The 23,750-nt window shown below is 43.1% G+C and overlaps 1 protein-coding gene across 2 annotated transcripts in view; it reads right to left on the bottom strand.

Moving 5' to 3' along the window:
- LOC125751412 (spondin-1-like) overlaps positions 1-3,667 on the bottom strand; it is a 79,571-nt gene extending 75,904 nt beyond the window's left edge. Inside the window, exons 1-2 of one of the 2 annotated variants that reach the window (XM_049030167.1) lie at positions 3,123-3,667; positions 1,647-1,753 (exon numbers count right to left, since the gene is read on the bottom strand). In XM_049030167.1, the coding sequence (XP_048886124.1) occupies positions 1,647-1,753; positions 3,123-3,345 (330 nt within the window). In that variant the 5' untranslated portion in view covers positions 3,346-3,667. The remainder of the gene's footprint in view (positions 1-1,646; positions 1,754-3,122) is intronic. The other variant, XM_049030166.1, reaches the window with a different exon arrangement.
- Between the last annotated feature and the right edge of the window lie 20,083 nt (positions 3,668-23,750).

Here is a 23,750-nt window from a genome sequence, read left to right on the forward strand (position 1 = left end):
CTATTGATCTTTGAAAGGGCTGCACAGGGCTCCTTTGTGTACAGAAATTGGTTTCTGTGTATTATTTTTCATTTGCATTAGCGATAACCCCCACAGAGTTGTGCTACGTGAATTATTTAAGCTCAACTGCACCGTTCCTACAAGTCCTCATAAATGCTATGCTTTCGTAAAATAAAGCCGGCAGAAAATCATTAGGATGTCATTTTGCCGGCCTCAGCGAAAGGTAAAAACTTTCAAATGTGAAAGAGCGTAAGGTTTAGAGGTTGTCTGTTAATAGAATCACTGGGCTTTAGCACGGCGCAATAATTTGTGGAGTCAGACACAGGTTAACAGCCAGGCCGCCACCGTAGCAGATTTGCCGAGAGAGCTTCTCTGAGGTGACATCAGCCACACAGCAGCTTGCCCTGGGAAGCAGACCTCATCCACTTTTCACTTGTCTCAACCCGAAGACAGTCAGCAGCACCTGGAAACTATTATTCTGTGTAACTGGCGGAATGGTGCTACACACCATGGAATCTCTATGAGGGATTCTATCATCTTCATGTAAAGAATAAGGTGCCTCATAATTCACGCATATAAAAAACAACTAATCAACCCATTAAAGATCAACATGTTTGGGTGAGAGGTGCATGTAGCTTCAGTGATAGTGTTAATATTCCACATTTTATAGCAAAATGAGAGTCAGTGCACTTGTTTTGGCTCAGACTGATTCGCGCCTTTATGTCTCCAGAGGAAGAGGCAGAAAAAGTGGTGATGTAGCAGATTTGTAAATGCTTATAAATGGGGCTTTGGTGCCAGACAGGGAGCCTGTCAGTTAGGAGTGTGAAAGAGGAGTCAGAGTTTCCTACTCATCTATCGGTATATAGGCCATTCAAAATAAAAATATTATGTGTATTTTAAAACGCAAGCATATTTATAAATATCACTTTATGCACTGTATCTCCTTAAAAATGAAGAATGGACCGTCAAGATGGTTTGAAGGTTCCTCGTGTAAAAGTATGAGCCCTTCAGCACAGCCATGACGGATTTCTCTGGATGAATTTCTCGAGTGTCTCCGAAACGCTGCAGTTCACTTTCTGAATCAGCTGAAGCCAAGTCTAACCAGCACCGGGCCATCCGGAACCGAGGATGGGAAGCGGCGTGACCATGCCGGACCCGTCAGCAGTGGGATTAAGAGATGGAGCTCATCTGCGAGCGGGGAGGTTCAGCGGAAGAGGACGCAGGGTTACAGCTTGTGAAGATGTTTCTCCATTCACCCCTTGGCGGGGGGTTGGGGGCAGAGGGATGGGGCGGGGGAGGCAGGGCAGTGAAGGAGTCCCTTGCAGCAGCGCAGATAGTGTTATTGTAAACAGTGGCAGGTGGAAATGTATGCCCGCCGGCCGACATGAGAATTACGGCATCACCGCTGACGTCCTTGGCCCAGTCGCCACCGACATGCCCTCTAGGTACCTACATGACCGCCAAAGGGGTCAGGAGTGACCGGTGATGATCCAAAGACCACAGATGATGATAAAAACGGCTTCAGTAAGTGAAGATCATGCGAGGAGCCTGAAGATGTTATCCTTCTGTGTGGAACCGCACTGAGTACAATTCCAGTTCATATTACTACAGCATTGTCCATTTATGCTTTATTTCCTGAGTCTTACCTGAAAATTACCAGCGTAATCTTCATCTTTGTCACCATCCTTTCCCTCCTTCAAAGCGATGAGTGTAAAGCCTCGAAAATAGGAAGGGCTGGACGCGTACAGAGTCACTGAAAATAGACAATGGACAATGTCAGACATACAGCGTCGTTTGGTTTTAATTTTATTGCGCAATGTTATCCTGAATACAGAATGTGAGCATATTTACTGGATGATTGTATTTGCTCAATCCGTACTGTAAGATATGTTACAATAATTGAAAACAAATCAAAACGGCAGTTACTGCAGATCAGGAGAGTGAGGTATAGTGATAGCCCGTGATATGAGGAACAGGACGCAAATCTGAATGCTTAGTCTGAGAAAACAGGCTTTAACTTAGATATTCCAGAAAAATAAATTATATACAACCAAAACTTTGATCAGCAGGGACAGCTGAGAAGTATACCTTTCGGGTTAACGGCAATCTAATAAATTATTCATATTTTCCATTGAAAAACCATAAGAAAGCTGGATTATGGTAAAATTCGGGCCATTCGCAGTAACTGTATAATTAATAAAAGGTTTTTAAACAGTGATTATCGTGAGCTCCGTATGAAGCTCACACCATGAGCCGGTGCTTGTGAACTCGCCTGCATAATTTACGGACATAACAGCGACATTCAAAACAAACACTATTAAAGGTTTTCCTGTTGGAACTGCGGCCCCTATCTGGTGAAGATGCTTTCATCTTAATTGCTGAATTTCATTATAAACCTTATTGACAAATATTAGAACGCGGAAAAAAATGCCTGTAATTAAACTATTAAGATTATTATCGTTATTATTGTTAATGATGATGTTGAAGCTGTTTTTTTATTATTACTGTTGTGCCACCATTTAATCATTAGTAGGGCTTAATTAAAATTCTGGATTAAAAATACCGAATAATTCCTGTTAATAAACAAAGGTAAGGAAGCTTTAAATAATACTGGGGCTATTTAGAAATTGCATTGCTAAGGACATACGTTCTTTGGCTGTTCATTTTTTCACCAAAAGACATTACTAGTTTGTGTTACGGTCAGAAATGCGACGTATAAAGTTCATTTCTTTATTTAATGAGCATGAAGAACATGCTTATTGTTTTTTTCTGCACTGATAATATTTTTTAGCTTGGCAAAGATTAACGCAAACCGGTTTAGGTCGACGTAAATAAGTTTTACCCGTAATGCCCCGGCAGCCTCCAAACTGACATGTGTATTTCAGTTAAGATTGCGGCATACCACCTCGCAGTGAAGCATTAAAGCACATGGCAAAAGTTTCACATGCTGCCAAGCTGGAAGCTACCGAAATGCTGCGACATTTTGTACTGTATGTTTCCCACACTTCATACACTCTAACCTAATCTAACAATGACATCATGGTCTGGGTAAGCGATAACACGACCCCAGGTACGTCCATAATAAATGCCGTATCAAATGAATAAGCGGTATTATGACATACCTCTGTAAGTGCTCCCAGGCTGGTAATTTTCGGGGTCCCCCTCCACTCTGAGCCGAAACTCATTATAGCCCTCTCTCCTGGTGCCTTGAGCCCTTAAGATCCTGCTGCAATATCCGTCGGATTTGGCCGTTTTATCTGCACCTTCCTCGGAATAAGCGAAGACATTGCATGCAAAAGTGGAGATGAGACACTGCAGCAGCAGTACGTGCGGCTGTATTCCCATCCTGGGCAATGTATATCGGCAGATCTATCCAGGCAGACAATGCGAGAGAAAGAGAAAACAGACGAACGGACCAGGGAAATCCTTCCCACAACTCCAGAAATTGACCAAACTTGTCAATTTCTCGGAGCGCCCTCCCTTTTCTTGTGAAAAGACGGTCTCGTCTACCGAGAACATAAAGCCATGCGGATGTGAGACCCAGCACTCCCAGCCCGGAGGATCGCACGGCTCTGATGATGTTTACTTAACAGAGCAATTCACAGGGAAAGATAGGGGAGGGAAACGCCGTTGTCTGTCTCCCAGACATCTAGGCAGGGGCTGAACTACTGGCTGAAATGTGCCAACAGACTTTAACAAAGCGAGGACATTCCCACCAGGAGCTGCCGTGATTGTCGAGCCTTGCTTTAGGCTCAGATGTTTGCACAGCCCTGATTCCTAACAGTTGCTCAGAGAAACATACGGATCTTGGTTAATAATACTATGGATCTTGGTTAATAGGCTAATGCTGTTGATCTCATTTAATAATACCACAGACCTTGGTTAACAATACTCTTTAACTAGGTTAATAATACTACCAGTCTTAGTTAATAATACTATGGATCTCGGTTAATAATACTGCTTCAGATCTTTATTAACAATAGTCCGGATCTTGGCTAATTATAACACCCTTGTTGACCCTGGTTAATAATGCTATGGATTTTGGTTAATAATACTACGGACTTCGTTTATTAAAACGTGCAGGTCGCTTTACTGTTCGCCACTTACTGCTCCGTTTTCATTTATGACTAGGATATGCTCACTAATTCGGTATATTTCAATACTTCGCTAGAAATCGTCTAGTTCGGTTAATATACGAAACACTCAATAAACGCTGACAGTCATATACGCTAACTAGCAATATTTTCAGTAAGATCCCACGTTTGTGTGCGAATTAACTTTCCTTGTCTGCTTTTGAGCCCTAGTACTCTCTCATACAACGATATAGGAGTTGCGAAGTGTGAGCTATACTGTATCTTCGTAGACTTCTTTAAAATGAACCATTCTAAACGTTGTACTACATAATCATTTACACAAACCGGTATAATTTAGTGTCCAGTTAAGTTTTCTCGTGGTTTTAAACAGCCGACATCTATCAGCCTCTGCTTGTTCCTCCACCAACAACGGATACTAATTACGATGCCTATAGATACTGAGGCAGCTTTCAGGGTGTCCAAGAGACCAGCCTGGGCTTATTACGGAACCAATCGACGGAGCACGCGAATCAATACATAAATAATAATAATAATAATAATAATAATAATAATAAATAATAATGAGAAGAAGATAATAATAATAACAATAACAAGTAAGTCTACATCTTCCGTTTGACTCGCATACATAAAGTAAGCTCATTTTCAATTAAATTGATGAAATCGTATTTAGATTGTTTAGAAACGCCTTGGTTAACCTTTCAACTTAAAATGCATGCAATATTTAAATATAAGTGCGGTTTTAAAATTTGACAGCCAGCCATTTCCTCGAAGAGCAGTCGCTCGCTGGCAATAATTAAGCATGTAATTCAGCTCATCTTATTTTGCGTGACTAAAGCTAATTAGTCGGTTTATTTTTGTCTTATACTTTATTTTACCTTTGCCATTTAAGGGATTTATTTTCCCTTCAATGTAATTTTAGATATTGTAAGCCTATTCAAGCCTTGTTAAATTAACGGTCTGTGAAATAACGAAACATTAATTACCCATCGGTATGAAGGCGCAAATATTAGGTTTTGTCCTTAAAACATAGTAAATAACTTGAAGCATAATGTTGCTTTTATGTGGCAGTTTTGTTTACCTGAAGGGCCACGTTAGATTTAACCGTGAAAAGAAACTGATGTGATTTTCTGCGTGTGGTTGCTGATGACTGTCCCAGTAGGAGGGTGGATTTGGTCAGGCATCCCACTTACGTAAGCGTTTTGCCACCTTATGCTTATTAACGGGAACACATTGTTCATCTGGACATGCGTTTCCCCTGCTTTCCCTCATTGGCAACATCACAGTAATTTAACACAACAACATCTCTTCATTTTCCATACAGCTTGTCCTGTACAGGGTCACGGTGACCTCATCCATACCTACACTTCCATTACCTTAATGTTGAAAGGTTTTGTAAAGTAGTCTATTATTGCTAGATGTAATTCATTGCTCTGGTTTCTCTGTTGTAGGGGGTTTCATTTAGGGATATTTATCATTTGCAAAAATGACTAAAATCGCACTTCTGATTCATGATCAGGACTGGTTTCAATTGGACAGTTTTGGAAATACAGACCACTAAGAGGTAGATTCACCATGAATTACGTTTTTTTTTTTGCCTTCTGCTGACATTTCCAGGTTTCTGCCTTGGTTATTTTGCCAGCTACACCACGAAGCCCGGTTGTGTCAGCTCAGCAGGTGGGATCTTTCATTCTGACACTCACATCAATGGTCCATTCCCAGAATGCATCTCTCTCTCTCTCTCTCTCTCTCTCTCTCTCTCTCACACACACACACACACACACACACATAAATGGCCCATGTATTAATATCTTTATATGAATTCTCCATTCATTCCTATGAGAATAACCCTAATCCCAACAATGACAACCTCAACCCCTACCCAGCCCTAATCTTACCTATAAGTAATCAAACAAAATACAAGACTTTTGGCATTTTTAGTTTTTTGATTGCAGTCACATATTTTTTTTTAGAATTGAATTTCCCCTTGTGGAGACTGAAAAAATGTTCCCACAAGGTAAAAAAGTATCCAGTTTTAATCACATTGTGGGGAAATCTGGTCCCCACAATGTAATAATTACAGACACATCCACAGAAGCAGACACAGTATTTGTTACTGGAGCGCCTGGTGATCTTTCGCAGTCTTTTTCCCATCTGTCGTCATTTCAGCCTGCCTGAGTGATCCCCAGCATCTGCCTGCACTGGGTCATGACGGCATGTGACACTACACTTTCCTGGCAGTCAAACACATCCCTTCTGCAAACTGCTGGGTCTTCTTTAATTCTTCCACTGCCTGAAATACTTTTTAGGTTATAAACATTCAGAAAAATATTTTAAGTAACAATTATACCTTATAGCAAAAACAGACATTTAACGTTTCTCATTTCGCTGTTCTAATAGTTTGTTATAAAGTAACAGGTGCTTGCTTGAAAGGAAACAGGTACATGAAAGTAAATTAAGTGCAATTGCTCGTGAACATAAAAGGACCATATAAAGTTGAACATGTATGAATCTTATTATGAAATGTAATGGATACAATCCAAGGCTGGACCAGGATTAAAATTCGGCCCTGGATTTAAGGGTCCCCTACGGCTTCATGGTAAATTTTGCTGACCTGGGGGGTCCCCATGATAAGGTTTGCCAAGCTACACATTTCACTGGCCCACAAACCCATCAGCCCACCAGGAAAATGCCTGATATACCAGATGGCCAGGAAACAGCTGTAATACTAGTAGTTTTTATGACATGATGAAAATGTCTTTTCCTTACATACACTAACAAGAAATGCTTTCTTAAGATTTTTATAGAACCTAATTTTTAGCGATATATAGAGTCTCCACTACATAATTGTAGATTTGGGAAACGGGGTACCTGACACGATGTCGTGTGAAGCCCCTGGTCCCACTAATACACAGGAAAGAGCCAAGAACAAATCGATAAACGCTGAAGTGTTGCTGTAATCTCACGTATTATTACCTCTGCATCCGATCTGCGGCATAGCGCTTCTGCCGTGACTTTGGGCACATATTTCCAATTTATTTCTGGCTGCACATGAATAAATACACAGGCAATGAGGAGGGGAGGATGAGCACAGAGAGCTGGTGCCCCTGACAGGAGAGGATGAGGGTGAGAGTGCTGGAGAAGAAGGGCAGTTCGGCTGGGTTCGCGGCAACCCGCTCGCCTCTCTGCTCAGCCGTTCCTGCTGCTTGTTGCTTCCCAGATCATTCTTTCTGTTTTTCATATTAAGTTTTTTTTTCTCCATGAATGGTGCTACCGACGTCCTTCCGCTTTGTTAGTGATGCCTCATGTGAGCATTGCTGTTCATTTTCACAGTGTCATTTCATAACACGAGGGGTGGGGATTATAAAAGGATAATGCTGAAACAACTGCCAATGACTTTTACGTTGTTCACGTTCTTTGTTAATCTTCAAGGAATTTCCCAGAATTAAGCTTCATTTTTTGTCACACTTACTTAAATCCCTGGCCCAGAAGCGTAAAGCCAAAAAATGCACATAAAATGCAATTTATTACTTAATGAGGTTGTGTTTACAATTTTAGCTTATGAGTTTCACATGTAGGAAGAGTTTGTTGCAGTTGTTACTGTAGAAATGAGACCTATTTTATTACTAAAAGCACTAAGACAGTAAGAATGACATGAACACTGCTGGGTATCTCACGGATGGTCTGGGAGCCAGACTGTGATTTAGTGGGAACTGGGACCGTTTGGCAGCTGCACACAGGAAATGGGCATCTCAGACTGGAAGTGGTTATATTCTACCAGCCATGACGTGTTTTGAAGGAACACATCTGGCATCCTGCTGTTTCGCAACAAGCAAAAATATCTCTGATCTAGATGTCGACTTGGTAGGTTACTGCAAATAACATGGAGTTACTGACTGTACTGTACTTTGAAGTGGCAATTGCTACCTCTTTGCTCAGAATTATGGCCGGACTTAGTTTGCCCTTTCTAGGTTTGTGAGGAAGCGATCATACAGCCTTAAAACTCAGCAAATCTGAATGTATGCTTTAATGCTTAAGGAACTGTTGTAAAGTGTATGGTGGTCAGTTCTGATTGACCAAGGAGATCAGAATCACGGTATGACAGCTTTATCAGGCTTAATGTGTAGGCTATCCACAGAGTATTATGTTGCATTGTAAAAATAATTATAAAAAAATAGACATTTAGAGTTTTTTTGTCACATCTAACAGCCAGTGTCTAAGTCTGTATAGCATATGTGAAGTCAACTATTTAGGGACTTTCCAGCATTTTCATATACACACAGTTACACCATCATGTGTGTTTCAGTTTTTGTGCTTTTTTTTAAAGTGCTATGTGGAAAGAGATACATCTGTGAAGGATTGGGGGGGGGTATGGAAGTCTGGTGGAGAGGAAGAGAGGGGGAGTGTGGAAGTCTGGTGGAGGGGAAGAGAGGGGGAGTGTGGAAGTCTGGTGGAGAGGAAGAGAGGGGGAGTGTGGAAGCCTGGTGGAGAGGAAGAGAGGGGGAGTTTAGAAGTCTGGTGGAGAGGAAGTTCCTCTTTAGAGGAACACGGCTCTGTCATGGGAGTGCTGTGAGGGACCGGTATTGTCCTCCATTCTGCTGTGCCCCATTCTGCTGTCCTCTGTCCTGCTGTCTTCCATGCTGCTGTCCTCTATGCTGCTGTCTTCCATGCTGCTGTCCACTATGCTGCTGTCTTCCATGCTGCTGTCCCCCGTTCTGCTGTCCTGCTGTCCCCCATGTTGCTATCCTCTATTATGCTGTCCTCTGTCCAGCTGTCCCCCATGCTGCTGTCCCCAACATTGCTGCCCCCATGCTGTTGTCCCCAACACTGCTGTCCCCCATGCTGCTGTCCCCAACACTGCTGTCCCCTATGCTGATGTTCCCAACACTGCTGTCCCCCATGCTGCTGTCCCCAACATTGCTGCCCCCATGCTGTTGTCCCCAACACTGCTGTCCCCCATGCTGCTGTCCCCAACATTGCTGCCCCCATGCTGTTGTCCCCAACACTGCTGTCCCCCATGCTACTGTCCCCAACATTGCTGCCCCCATGCTGCTGTCCCCAACACTGCTGTCCCCCACACTGCTGTCCCCCATGCTACTGTCTCCAACACTACTGTCCTCCATACTGCTGTCCCCCACACTGCTGTCCCCCATGCTACTGTCCCCAACACTGCTGTCCTCCATACTGCTGTCCCCAACACTGCAGTCCCCCCGCTGCTGTCCTCCATACTGCTGTCCCCCATGCTGCTGTCCCCCATGCTGCTGTCCCCAACACTGCTGTCCTCCATACTGCTGTCCCCCATGCTGCTGTCCCCAACACTGCTGTCCCCCCGCTGCTGTCCTCCATACTGCTGTCCCCCATGCTGCTGTCCCCAACACTGCTGTCCCCCCGCTGCTGTCCTCCATACTGCTGTCCCCCATGCTGCTGTCCCCAACACTGCTGTCCTCCATACTGCTGTCCCCAACACTGCTGTCCCCTATGCTGATGTTCCCAACACTGCTGTCCTCCATACTGCTGTCCCCAACACTGCTGTCCCCTATGCTGATGTTCCCAACACTGCTGTCCTCCATACTGCTGTCCCCAACACTGCTGTCCTCCATACTGCTGTCCCCCACACTGCTGTCCCCAACACTGCTGTCCTCCATACTGCTGTCCCCCATGCTGCTGTCCCCAACACTGCTGTCCCCCATGCTGCTGTCCCCCATTCTGTTAATGATGTTAATAAGGTCCGGGATGTGCATGATACTCACAATGTTCATCATTTTCAGCTTATGCATGATGTTCATTGTGTTCATGATGTTCTGAATGTGCATGATGTTCTGGATGCGCATGATCTTTACAGTGTTAATTATTACCTCATGCCAACTTTCTTGTCTCATTCACGGCACTAACTGCTGTACCATGTTGTTGTACATGTGAGTGTCCTTAACCACTATGGTAAAACTCTTCTTAATCTCACTCCCTCCAGCTTCCCTTTTCTTTGTTTCCACCTAATTAAAAGCCCACATTTGACTTTCCTTTGCATTCATTATATGAAGACATTTGACATTTTTGATATATAGACCCAGATTTGATGCATTCATCCATGGATTTCTCACAGCTGTTTGTTTTCATTTTCATGTCTGCTTTTGTTTTCAGTTCCATTATCATATATTTCCCTTTCGCTTCTTCTTTTCTGTTTTGATATTTCATTCGTTTTCTCAAGAAAGCATGATGGGTAAGCCTGCCCCTGTATTCGTCTATCACTGTTTCCTACAGTTCACTGTGTTCTGGTGAATAAATACAAATGCAAGCTCTAACCACAAAGGTGTTCAGAAGTAATTATTCAGCAGACAGCATTAGTGTTTCCCTTCCCTGGCCTGAGACACTGTTTTAGCTGCAGCTTATAAACTCGATCACACTTTTGTGTAATGCGTTCTGACACCGATTTAAACTCTCTGAATCTGGATTCCCCCCCTCAGTGTTTTACAGACACAATCTAAGCCAATTATTGTCAGCTTCTGTAGATAGATCTAATTTACATGGGTGTCAGCAGTACAGAGGGGCGCTCGATGTCTTTCCCTCAGATTAAGCTGTTATGTTTAAGGAAAACACTTGAAAGCAACACTTTACTTGAGGGGGCACAAGGAACTTAGTAACTCACTTACTACTGAAGTACAAATCATGAGCAAATATAGTAACTACATGAAATACATGAACTGTTATGACTGATTAATGATGAACAAACATGGGATCAGTACGCAATGAACACTTGCTTTCTGGTTAATATATACATTAAGTAACGGGGTACTACTACATTATTTGTGCCCCGCAAGTAAAGTGTTACCTACTAACATAAATTCTCAGCACAAAGCCTACGTTCAATGATAAAAATCCGATTTCTCTATTGACTAATGACATACAGATTTCTCACTGCGGTAATTGAATTTTGTTTTGTTTTATAATCACAGAGTGACTCTGAGCTATGAAGACATTACGTAAACATCTCTGAAGATAACGTAACACATCATGGACCAAGGAGGCTCCGTGAAGGTGATGTAAGAGCATGCTGAGCAAGTGGGAGGCCTCATTCCTGAAGACCCTCCGATGGGTCTGAAGCCACGGTCTGGAGGGTCCCCTACAATGTTCAGGCTATCCACATCCTTCATCCCAGCAACAAGGAACAGAATACAATGACCATTAAGGATCTCGCGTATCTCAGCGGAACAAGGCTGCATCCCTCATGCATGGCCATGAACCCTAAGCCAGCACCCTCCTGGTGGAAAAGTGTGGAGCAGAACATCTAGCGTGAGTGATCATCATAGCTGATGTGCTGCTGACTTCCTGCTTCCTTTGGACCTCCTGATGATGGACGTCTGTTTAAGTTCTGCTCGTCACACTTCTTAAATTAAATAAACCCAAGGCCTGTTTATACTAACCCATACCATGTTTCATTCTTTCTTAAATGCAAACACAGCGTGCAAAGAGCCTGCAGATGCCGTTTTAACAGAAGATGCAATGCTTATTTGGGGCTATTTTTGCAAAAATGCACACACATCCTTCCTTGTTTTTATAAGTTTGCATTTTTGTTTCTCTAAGAGCTCTGAATACACTCAGTTGAAATGCAGTGTTTTTTCTGCAACTGAGGATGATTGAGTTGAAGTTGCATTTTCTCTCATAAAAGCAGTGGTGAAAAGGTATTCATGGATTCCGGGTTGTTTTTACGAAATGTATTTAAAAAGCAGCACCGTTCTGTCATCTTTGCAGATTCAGTCATCCACACCACAGTGGAAAGACTCCAGAAATAATACTGCTTGAGGAAATGTGAGGTTGGAGCTCTGTCCGTGAGCCATTAGGCGTGATGCTTCACAGTGTCGAGTCTGCCATTTGCCAGATGGCTCAAGGGAGAAGAAAGTGAGAAGTTTTTTTTTTTTTTTTTCGTTTCAAGGGAGTCTGAGAAAGTCAGAACACATTGGAGAAATCTTTTGAGACACTGACTGCTAAGTCCCTCTGCTGATGTCGTCTCTCTCAACCTGCATGCATAGAAACAAATACATAGAAGTAAACACTGATCTTTGCCCTAAACCAATTTAAAAGAGTAGTAGATGCAGTAATCTTCTGGTAAGGTATTTTTCTAATTGACCCTGGTGTTGTATAAATAAATATGTAGACCCAATTTTAACACGCCAGTTCCGACAGTCCACACATGTGTTTAAAAAGAAAAACTGCAAAATTACACACGCAGCTTTTAACTTTCAAATATTCGATTGATTTTTTTGAAGTGCTTTGAGTTATCATTCTGACTACTGGTGTAGTACTGTATGGCAATAGCAGCCTGTCTGCCCTGCACTGTGATGGATCAATGGCTTTCTACTGAACGTTAGCTTTAAATGTAGCTGTAAGTAGAGCCTTTTTCTAGTATAAAACTCCAATATAACACAAGTTTTATGATAGAATTCCCAAAGTGCAGTTTTATATTTTCCAGATTCTTCATGGCTGACTGAGCTCTCTTCCTGAAAAGATGCCTTTTGATACTTAGAACCCAGCCACTGCTTGCATTCTACTTTCTCACATTTTGAGGACGAGAATCTGTTCCTTCACTACTGATACTTTAATAGCCACCACATCATCATATTTGCATAAGTATCTGAAGCAGAGTGTGCTACTGGGGCGTCTTTGCCTTTACAGGAGGGAAATTTACAAAGATCACAAAACATAACACAGCATGTAAGATCTTTCCAGGCAGCTACATTTCTGCTCGTTGGCTGACCTTTGTTATACGCTCAAAATGTAAACTTTGAACATGTTCATATTTCCCTTCTAATTATAAGCCAGCACTGTCATCAGAATTCTTTGGGTATCTCACTTCATTGACACAAATAAAAGTCCACAGATATCTGCCAAGTTGACAGAATGAGGCCGTAACACATGAGAGGAGAGAATATGATGTATATAAAGATATTTTAATATGCAAGTACGGCACAGACTGCAGGCATAATTCAGGGGTGAGTAAGAGGCATTTAATGGTGCACAAACAGTCCTTCTAGCTGGTATTAAAGTGTCCAGTGTTGTGCAGAGGGATAGAAACAACTTTGGGCATTACTATTACCAAAGTAAGCTGCATGGTACGCAATAATAGAACAGAATTTGTAAACCATGCAAAATCTACGCCGAGTTGGGTATTCCTGTTGGTTAGTTTGTTTGTTTGTTTATAGCAGAACTGTGTATTTATTATTTAGAAATTTTCAAAGCCGCCAAATTATTCTATAGTGTTATTCTATAGAATGCTTGAAGCAAAACTCAGTCAGCCTCAGAGAAACACACATAACAATCTAAGCTGCCATCAGCTTTGAGAGCAGCTCAAACTCTGCTGTGCAGCGTCTAGCCGCTAAGAGGCCTGTCCAGACTCGGGCCCAGATGCACCTCACTGCCTGACCTCTCGCCCGCCGTTGGGGGACCTAGGGCAGCATTCAGCATTGTTATCATCTGCAGGTAGCCCTTGACAGGGGGGAGGGGGGCTGGCAGTTTACATTAAAAGCTAAGCAGCCCGAGCAAGTCTTCTGTGATGAGGAACTCGCCAGGCCATGGCCTGCTAGTGCTGTTCTGTCAGCTTTGCTCTGTCACCATTCCTGGATGTATGGTAGAAAGTGGGAAGAAGCCAGAACATTTGGGAAGGCCAGAAGATGGTATGTAGGGCTGGGGCTGTGGGGGCTCAGCATCATGCCTGCTCTTGGGAACGGGGGCCTGAAACAGGAAGCACAGACCCCATGAAGCACAGATTCCCCAAAGCACAGACCCCCTGAAGCACAGATCGCATAAACCACAGATCCCCAAAAGCACAGACTCCCTGAAGCACAGACCCCTTGAAGCACAGAATCTGCTAGGCACAGACCTCCTCGAAGCACAGACCCCCTGAAGCACAGATCCCATAAAGCACAGACCCCCCAAAGCACAGATCCCCCTCACACAGACCCCCCCTAAGCACAGACCCCCTGAAGCACAGATCCCCCCCCACACACAGACCCCCCCCCCCAAAGCACAGTCCCCTGAAGCATAGACCCCCCCAAAGCACAGACTGAGTGTGCATCATCCTCCCATCCTTTGAGACCTGGTCACACTCCATACAGTTCCTTTTCTTACCCATAGCAGTCTATAAAGGCTTTTTAATATTCCTACTCTATCATTAGCTAATAGCTGTTCATTTGATAGCTTCCTGGCTGCTCCTCTTTGTTTTACAGGGAGAGTTTCAATCCTCTGAGAGAGCAGAACACCTTTGGGGGGAATTCACTATTAAATAAGAGTAATGAGAAATATGCATGGATGATTACTGAATCGCAGAAGATTTTTAATGGGTATTTTTCAGGGGAAAGCAAAGAATACCGCACTGAGTTAAGTCCACAGCTGATATTTGTTTTAAGTCACCTAGAGGAAGATGGATTGAAGAGATTATTGTCTTTTGTTACTAAACTCAAGCAGGTCCCTCGATGATGTCACTGAGTACACATCTATCTGCTCCCGTTGTACAGGGATTCTCTTCCCAGCATCATTGTCGGCATTAATATTTCTCCATAAAAAAAGCTGAACAGTACACACAGAATCCCTTGTAATGGAAGAACTTTCAGCTGCTATGTTCGGATGGTCCAGGGTTCTGCTGGGCCCACTCCACCATCTGATGGGCCTGTGACCCTCTTTGTCTTTTTCTTTTTAAAAAAACCAAACTATGTTTGCTGTTTGGGTGTCTCTGGGATCAATCACGTGGCAACTTAAGACCTGGGGTTGCCACTCATTTCCTAAACAAAGATAGCCAGCACAGTAGTAGAAAGAAATGATGCCACCATTGGGGAACAGGATAACGGTGCTACAGACTTATCAAAGTGTGCTACTTGTAATCTATGTGATGGTTTTATTTCAAATTTAAAATGAAGTTTGGAACAAAATAAGGGTATTGAACAACTTTAAACCTTTACACAGTACTGTAATAAGATTCTGTGATTTATACCATCACGTCCAACTTAAATTGTAGGGATCCCCCTCGGCAACCTATTAAATATGCTGAACCCTCAGTAACCCCTCCTTCCCACCGCACCTGTATATCAAGTGTACTGCCATGATATCTCCATTATTACGCAGTGTGACCTCATAATTAACTCCCATGACCTCTCACCTAAGCACCACTGAACATGCCTGAGAATCCACTGTGTGACATGCTACATGCTCTGAGGACCATAGCTGTGTACTGTGTGGTTCCTTCTTGGTGATCTGAGCACATCATTTCGGTCCCTGGTGACTCTCTGACCTTGATCCTTGTAGACTATTCTACTGAATCTTGTCCTCCAGCTCATGCTGTATCTCCTGTGAGTGTTGTAGACCATGCTGCTGACTCTTTTTCTCCGGTTCCAAGCCATTCTCAGGCCTTGATCATTGTAGACCATGCTGAGTGCTGACTCTCTTCCTCTGGTCCCTGGTGACTCATTAACCTTCATTGTTGTGGACTGCAGAGCTGACTCTCTTCCTTCTGACCCTGGTGACTCTTTGGCCTTGATTGTTGTAGACCTCACTGCCGACCCTCTTCCTCCAGCCCCTGGTGACTCTTTGGCCTTGATTGTTGTAGACCTCACTGCCAACCCTCTTCCTCCAGCCCCTGGTCACTCTATGGCAGGAGTCTCCAACTCCGGTCCTGGAGAGCTACTATCCAGTCAGTTTTGTATCCTACCTGGCTTCTGATGAACCACAGCTTTTCTCAGGTAAATACCAGGAGCAGGTGCGGCTCATCAGAAGCCAGGTAGGATAGAAAACCTACTGGAGAGTAGCTCTCCAGGACCGGAGTTGGAGACCTCTGCTCTATGGCCTTGATTGTTGTAGACCTCACTGCTGACTCTCTTCCTCTGGCCCCTGGTGTTTCTCTGGTGCTGATCGTTGAACGCTGTGCTACTGACTCTCTTCCTCTGGCCCCTGGTGAATATCAGGCCTTGATCGTTGTAGACCATGCTGAGTGCTGACCCTCTTCCTCTGGGACCTCTCTGCCCTTCGTTGTAGACTAAGGGTGGGGAACCTGTTCCATGGAGGACTGGGGTGGGTGCGGGTTTTTTTATATGATATCTCTCAGTCACCCAGTAATAAAACAGTGGTTCTCAACCCCAGTCCTGGGGACCCACTGCTATTGGTTGATTGACAGGCCATCCCAAAAACCTGTACCCACACTGGCCCTACATGGAACAGGTCCCCTACCTCTGTTGTAGTCCGTACTGCTGACTCTCTTCTCCTGGCCCCTAGTGAATCTCTGGACTTGATTGTTATAGATTTTGCTCCTGACTCTCTTCCTCTGGCCCCTGGCAACTCTCTGACCTTGACCGCTGAAGACCACGCTACTGACCCCCTTCCTCCAGTGGTCTACAACAATCAAGGCCAGAGAGTCTGCACTTACCAAGCACATTACATACCAGAGGGGGGGCGGGTGATGATTAATGTTTACATTGCTGGGTGCTAATGTGCAGGGCTAGTGGGGGGAGTCTTTATGAAAAGGAGCCAACTGAGGCCAATAAAGGCCATATGTGAGACACCCCCCCCCCAGTTCTTTTCCATTAAGACGAAGCAGGACCCAGCAGCGCGATGCCAGCAGAGCAGCTTGCCATGCCAGCGCTGCCGCAATCAGCACTTCTGCACTTGATTCATTTCCTTATCAGGTGGGTCGGTGGAACGATTCTGAGATTTCTCAGCCAGCCTACGTAAGCCTCAAGGGAGCCCAAACGCTGGCTCACCCAGAACTGTATATCCTAAACCGCCCCACAAATCCCATCTGCAGGCTGCCCTCTACATAACTCTCACCTCCCTATTGATCTGTCAGATCAGAACATCCTCCTTCCTGATAAAAGTCGGGACTCTCCAGTTTTACACTTTACTGCCTCTTTCAGACACTGCAGTAAGCAGCAGTAGCTGTAAAATTTCAGTTTCAAAAATCAATACGTTGCCAAATTATATATTTTGAGCATATATATTATAATTAGAAAACTAGTTATTATTTTCCCAAAGGCAAAACCATGACAAATTGCCAATTGCATTTAATCACTGCAGGACAATATTTAACTTAAGTTTACAGCAGCGATAAAGTTTTCTTTTTGTAATTTATTCAGTGTCTCTGGGCAAAGTCAGCTGTCTCTTATGCTTCAGAAAACTACAACCTCTACAGGAACAACAGCCTATGCATACAAACATGCACATGCATACATATGTATGCATAACATGAGAAAATGTGTGTATGACTATGAGTGTAAGAATGCAAACCTGCACATGCACATGTCAGCATTTATGTGTATGCGTGTGAGAATGCATGTATGCGTGTATACAGTACATGTATGAATCTATTGCTGCATCCCATTTGAACTATCCATCCATCCATTTTCCAAACCACTTACCCTACTGGGTCGCGGGGGGCCCAGAGCCTATCCCGGAAGCAATGGGCACGAGGCAGGGAACAACCCAGGATGGGGGGCCAGCCCATCGCAGGGCACACTCACACACCATTCACTCTCACATGCACACCTACAGGCAATTTAGCAACTCCAATTAGCCTCAGCATGTTTTTTTTGGACTGTGGGGGGAAACCGGAGTACCCGGAGGAAACCCCATGATGACACAGGAAGAACATGCAAACTCCACACACACGTGACCTTGGCGGAGCCTCGAACCCGTGTACCAGAGGTGTGAGGCAACAGTGCTAACCACTGCATTTGAACTAGGAAGTTAGAATTTCCTAGTTCCTAGTCGGAATTTTCAACTGGTATACCCCCTGAAATCGGAATTCATTTAAACTGGGGTACCTTATATCCTGCTTTTTGGAACAGGTCCCTGGTATTGCTAAATGACTTTCCGACTTGTACTGGAATGCAGTTAACTGTAGTGTGACATTCCCAGCTCTGACCTCTGAGGTAAGTGGAAAACAGCATATATGTCGGCAATTTATTGTACAATCGCTTAGCTCTGCCTCCTGTCGCCATCTTGGTGCACTTGTAAGTTGTAGTAATGGAGTACTCTGCGTACATGAATCAGTTACTGCCAGATGCAAGCAAAAGATATAAAGGGAAAACTGCGTGACCTGACTGAAGCAAACGAAAGCGACTATAAGCCTGGAGACATATATTTCGTAATTTCTGGCTGGGTACAAGAACTGAAGAGGAAAAACTGTGGACAAAATCTTTGTTTGTATTCATGGGTAAACACAAGTGTAAACATATCGTATTATTCTTCATTTATTATTGTATTTTATCGTTATCTTGATTTCATTATGTAACAGTAACATTAAGCCATTACTTTGATCTGTGTTTTAATGTTAACGTTATAGTGCTGTGTCTGTTTTCATCATTATTACAGCAAATTTCGTTTGATCGCACATAAGTAAATGTGTTTTAAAGGTAAACTGCAGATCAATTTATTTGCTGTTTTGTTGTTATAACTACTTATTTGGTCAATCACTCCCAGAGAGCCTTCATTATTCCCATAAGTACCTGCATGATTGCTTGCCAAAAAAATGGAGAAGTTCACACAATTGTGCGTACTGTTTACATATACACATTGTTTGCTCTTTTAGCATTTTGCCGAAGCTACACAAACTTATGTGCCCTGAATATATTTATTACATGCAATATTTTCTGTTCCACTCCCTTTTCATCTCTTGTTGCACTGTCTTGTTCTTATTGCACTTTGTCCTGTTTGCACATTTTTTTGATGCATGTGAATAAAGTGACTGATTTAAGCAAGAACAAAAGTCATTATTTGCTTTGTCAGTACTTGCTGCTTTACTGTATGGTTCAAATTCCAGAAAATTCTCATTCAAATGGAACAACAAACTGATAGATTTGTTAAGGGACAGCATCTTGTTGGTCTTTTGTCTACTTGAGCCTCTATGTCTTCCTTGGTTACATTCAGCATTGCAGAAGGTACAGTACCATAAATGATTCCATTACTAACAAATCATGCAGCATCAGATCAGCCTGGCATCCACCCCTGTTTCAGGATCCTCCGGAGTGGAGATGACATCGTTGTTAAAGTACTTTGATTTGTCAGTGGAATCTGTGTGGCTTTCATTTGATAGAAGGGACTGTTTGAGCATTAGTTTGTATTTGCTTTCCTCTCTTAATGCCTGTGATGATGACAGCCTGCTGTGTCCTATGTTCACTGTTGCTGCCCAGTTATTGTTGTCTCTTTCATAAATAGTGGCTTGTCTGGCTAACGTGAAAGGATTAGATTGGCCTTTAGGATCTGTTTCCGCTTCAAATTACTACAATCAAACAGTAATTTTAACCTCTCATAAATTTTGTAGCATATATATGTTACATATGCATATATATGTATGTGCATGTGTGTCTGTATGTACATGCATGACCCTATATATGTATATGCATGACAGTATGCATGCATGTGCAAGTGCTTAGCACCAGTATATATCTGTGTGCAAGTGAAGTATTCAATTTTGCCCTAAATAGCTTCTCATAACTTCAATACATTGGCAGTTTTTTTACAGTCAGAAGTTTCTGTGCTTTTGGCAAATTTATAGCCTTTACATTATAATAGGAGGTGGATGAGCTACATGTGCTAATAGGGGAGAACACAGAGCTTCTCGGCAATAATGGGCGTAATCGCTTAAAATGTGGCCAGCTGGCTGGGCCCTCCCAGGCAGGGTTTGTGTTCTTGCCAGAGGGTCCACAGAGGGCCCTTACTTCGTGCCAGGGGCCCGTCTTACCAACTATCTGTGTGGGGGCCAGGCTGCATTGTGTTGCCAGTGTAGAATGGATGTCGTCTGCCTCCAGGGGCCTTGATAACATCTGCTGAGTACAAGGCAGTACAGTATGATGTCTGTTTTATACATGATTGTTAATTCAGGGTAATTTAATGCCAAAATGATATAAAATCATTAACACACACACACTGTGGCGGTCTGAAAGGTTTAATAATGGATCTGTGAAAGTTTGCTGGGGCCTGTAATATCCCCGGGCCACTCTATGGTCTCCAGGCCACATTCTAAGATCCCTGGGACACTCTGCAGTGCCCTGCAGAGGAACCACAAATACGTACATGTGCAGTAAAGCCAGCGACTTTCACATTTACACACAATCACAAGCAGTACAGGACCGTGGGAGCAGGGCTCCAGACTTTTTCATTGAACTTGTATTTGCATGGTTGTACATTTAAATCCTGGAAAAACCTGGAATGATGAGTCTACTTTGGAAATTGCTTTTGTAAGCTGTATTGGCTCTGCACTGTATTAACAGTGCACTGTATTAGCTGTGCGCTGTATTTACAGTGCATCGTATTAGCAGTGCTCTGTATTAACAGTGCACTGTATTAGCTGTACACTGTGTTACATGTTGGCTGTGACAGTCTGCACCACATGGGGTGCTACAGTGCACTCCTTCATTTTCCTGTTTGCTATGGTTTTATTTTTGACTATTTTGAGATACGAAAAAAACCCACAAAAGACAAAACAGCAGTGATTTTCTCATTGATTACAGGCAGAGCCTCACTGTGGTTTGCTGGGGAGGAGATGCAGTGATTTGAGGTCAGACCATGCCAACGCTAAGCTGCTACCTTACTCAGTAACCCTTCCTAAAACCTCCTGTTTATCCACGTGGTTAATCTTCATTGATTAATGTACCAGATGTGAGTAATCGCTTCTCTCTTTAAAAAACAAAAAGGAAAGTTTCCAATCTCTTTTGAAGCAACAGTATCTAGCATATTAAAAATCTCATTTATGTAAGTATTTTTTGCTGACGATCCAGTGAGCTAAAGCACGTCATTCTTCTGCCGAATCTTCTTAACCACAGATTGAGATAATTATGATAGAGAGCATAATTCACCAAAGACCTGAAATACAAAAAAAAACTAATATACTCCACTACGCTGCTCCACAGAGAACATTCAGATTATGAATCTGTTTTTCTTGTGATAATGGAATAATTTTCTCTGTATCTCAAGAAATGAAAATTGTTTTATCGTGATAATGGAATGATTATAAGGATAAATATATAGCCTAATATTTATGTTTTGCACTCCAGCAATCTGTATCTGAAATGAAATAATGGCTCTGATATCAAATGTTAACTTTAATTATTCAATGTAAATTTAACTGATGGTATAGAAACTACAATCCTTAAAAAAAACGTAGCCTATGTCACGAGAAAACAACGTTTGATTTCTCTTGATCAAGAAAATTGAACAGCTACGATGACATCTCATGAAAATTATTCCGTTATCATGAGGAAACAGTACAAAAAAAAAATTTCATGGCCTTTTTCAGCTTACATAATTTCCATAAGTAGATGGTGTCATGGCAGAATCGCAACCGGGTCTAACAGAAACTTAGAAAAGTTCCCGTTTGTGATGCTCGCTGTCTATTGAATAGGGACTGAGTGTGATGCCCGGCTCGTCCGCTCCTCATGTGTGCCACGCCCCCTGATTACCCACGTGTGCCTCCCTGATCGTTTCCAGCTTTGTCCGATTACTTTAATCAGTCTTGTCTTATTTAAGTCCTAGTCTTGCTTGTCTCCCTTGTCTGTCATTGTGGTTAGCTATGGTTTGATGTGGTGTGGTATGGTGAAGTGTTTCTTGTTCCCTGTTCCTGAATAAACCCCCAGTTTTCCCTGATTTCGCCGTGCCTTGCCTGTTCCTGACCCGCCGACCCGCACGATCGCACTGCTGCCTGTTACGGTCGTGACACTGAGGAGTCTGGTTTCCATTTTACCTAAAATGTTCACTGAAATCTCCAGGGTTGGGTTCCAGTATAGATGATATCTGATAGGAGGAACAAACAAAACCATTAAAAGCTAGATCTTTCACATGACGTGTGCAAGGAGATTACAGGAGATCAAAAATAGGGAAATGAAATGCAAGCTGAACAGCAGGAGTTAATGCTATAAAAAGAACATTCCCTATATCACAGATATTACTGAGCTGAGCGGAAAAAACTGAAGAGAGAAATTATGTCTATCCATCAGTGGATATGAGCCATGAAAACATGAAAAAAATTAATCTTGGTCTGCAAGACAAGTTTCCACTACTAGTTCCTGTCTGGTGTTGCAACCGTTCTCAAAAACCTCATAACTTGCTCACAGATCCAGAACTCTGCTGCGTGATTGCAAACAAGGTCTCAGATTTGCATAATTCCCCAACTTGGGAAGACCATTCACCAGTGTTTGCATCACAGCATCTCTGACATGTGGATGATGGACTTAGAAATGAAGAAGACCTTGCTTGCAGTATGCAGTGAATGACTTCCAGCTAGCTGCTGAACACGAACTCAAGGACAGGAGCAGTGAGAGCTGTATATGCCAGCAGAGTCTGTTCTAGCCTTGCTGGGGATTAAACATGTCGGACTGCTATGGTGCAGAGGTGCAAAGCCCCTCTCACATGCCTCAGCGCTCACTACACGAAGCATCTGCCCGTTCTTTAGCCGTCCTGTCTTTATCGTTTACCCTTGCGCAAGTAAAACAGAAAGACGTGTGCTGTCTCGTTATTCCTGGGTCCTAAAAGTGGAAGTGTGTGAGTAGTAAGCTGCGGCGCTTCCTCACACAGGAGATTGTAGGAGTGAAAGCTACGGCGCTTTCTCCAACATAACTAGATTGTAGGAGTGAAAGCTACGGCGCTTTCTCCAACATAACTAGATTGTAGGAGTGAAAGCTACGGCGCTTTCTCCAACATAACTAGATTGTAGGAGTGAAAGCTATGGCGTTTTCTCCTAACAGCATCTCACCACAATTCGCCCAGCTGCTTGGGACAGCCAATGTCTGCCACGTAAAGAGTAATTATTTTATTAATCATCACCCCGCTGATTTTACTGAACTCAGCTGCACTATTTTGGTCATATTCTGAAAGGTGAGGTTGCAGAAAAGTAACTTGGTAGCAAGTTGGAAGTCAATCAAAGAAAATTATGGAAAAGTACAAGAAAAACCAGAATGGTTACTGGCAGTTAGAAGAGAAAAGTTACCTTACGCTCTTCCATTCTTGCAGGGGATGAAAGAGTTTGACACCTTTAATTGTCATTGGAGACCCTTGAGTTAGTGTTTCATGGGGAAGCTGATGTACTGTAGGGAAAGGGTGAGGAAACTCTGATACTTGGTTCATTTCAGAACCAAGTCAGTTAATTTTTTAATTGACTCACAGCCTTAATATAAACAAATTAAAGCGATACAATCTTAAAGCTTGTAAGATATCTAGCTTTGTTTATATTTTTAGTTAATGGTACTTTTTACGGCCCTCCAAAACAGCCGACCCAAATTGCTTACAGTCTGAGGGCCTCATAAATCTGGGGTAATTGTTTAAAAATGGCCTAGATTTCCTCCTCTGTGCTCTGGAACCTCGTTACCATGGTACACCAGCAGGTTACTCTGCTCTCTAATAGCGCCGTAGTGGCTGCTGATTAAACCTTGCTATGGCAGTATGCTAGCAGGTTGCTCTGCTATTGGATAGCGGCATAGTAGCCACTGATTAAACCTCACTATGGCGGTCCGCTAGCAGATTACTCTGATCTCTGATAGCACAGTAGCAGCCGCTGATTAAACCTCGCTAGCGTGGTGTGCTAGCAGGTTACTCTGCTATCAGATATCACTGCAGCGGCCGTTGATTATACCTCACTATAGCAGGATGCTAGCAGGATACTTAGCTGTCTGAAAGCACAGTAGCAGCTGCTGA

Source organism: Brienomyrus brachyistius, chromosome 11 (assembly GCF_023856365.1).
Source record: "Brienomyrus brachyistius isolate T26 chromosome 11, BBRACH_0.4, whole genome shotgun sequence".
In the NCBI taxonomy this organism is placed as follows: Eukaryota; Metazoa; Chordata; class Actinopteri; order Osteoglossiformes; family Mormyridae; genus Brienomyrus; species Brienomyrus brachyistius.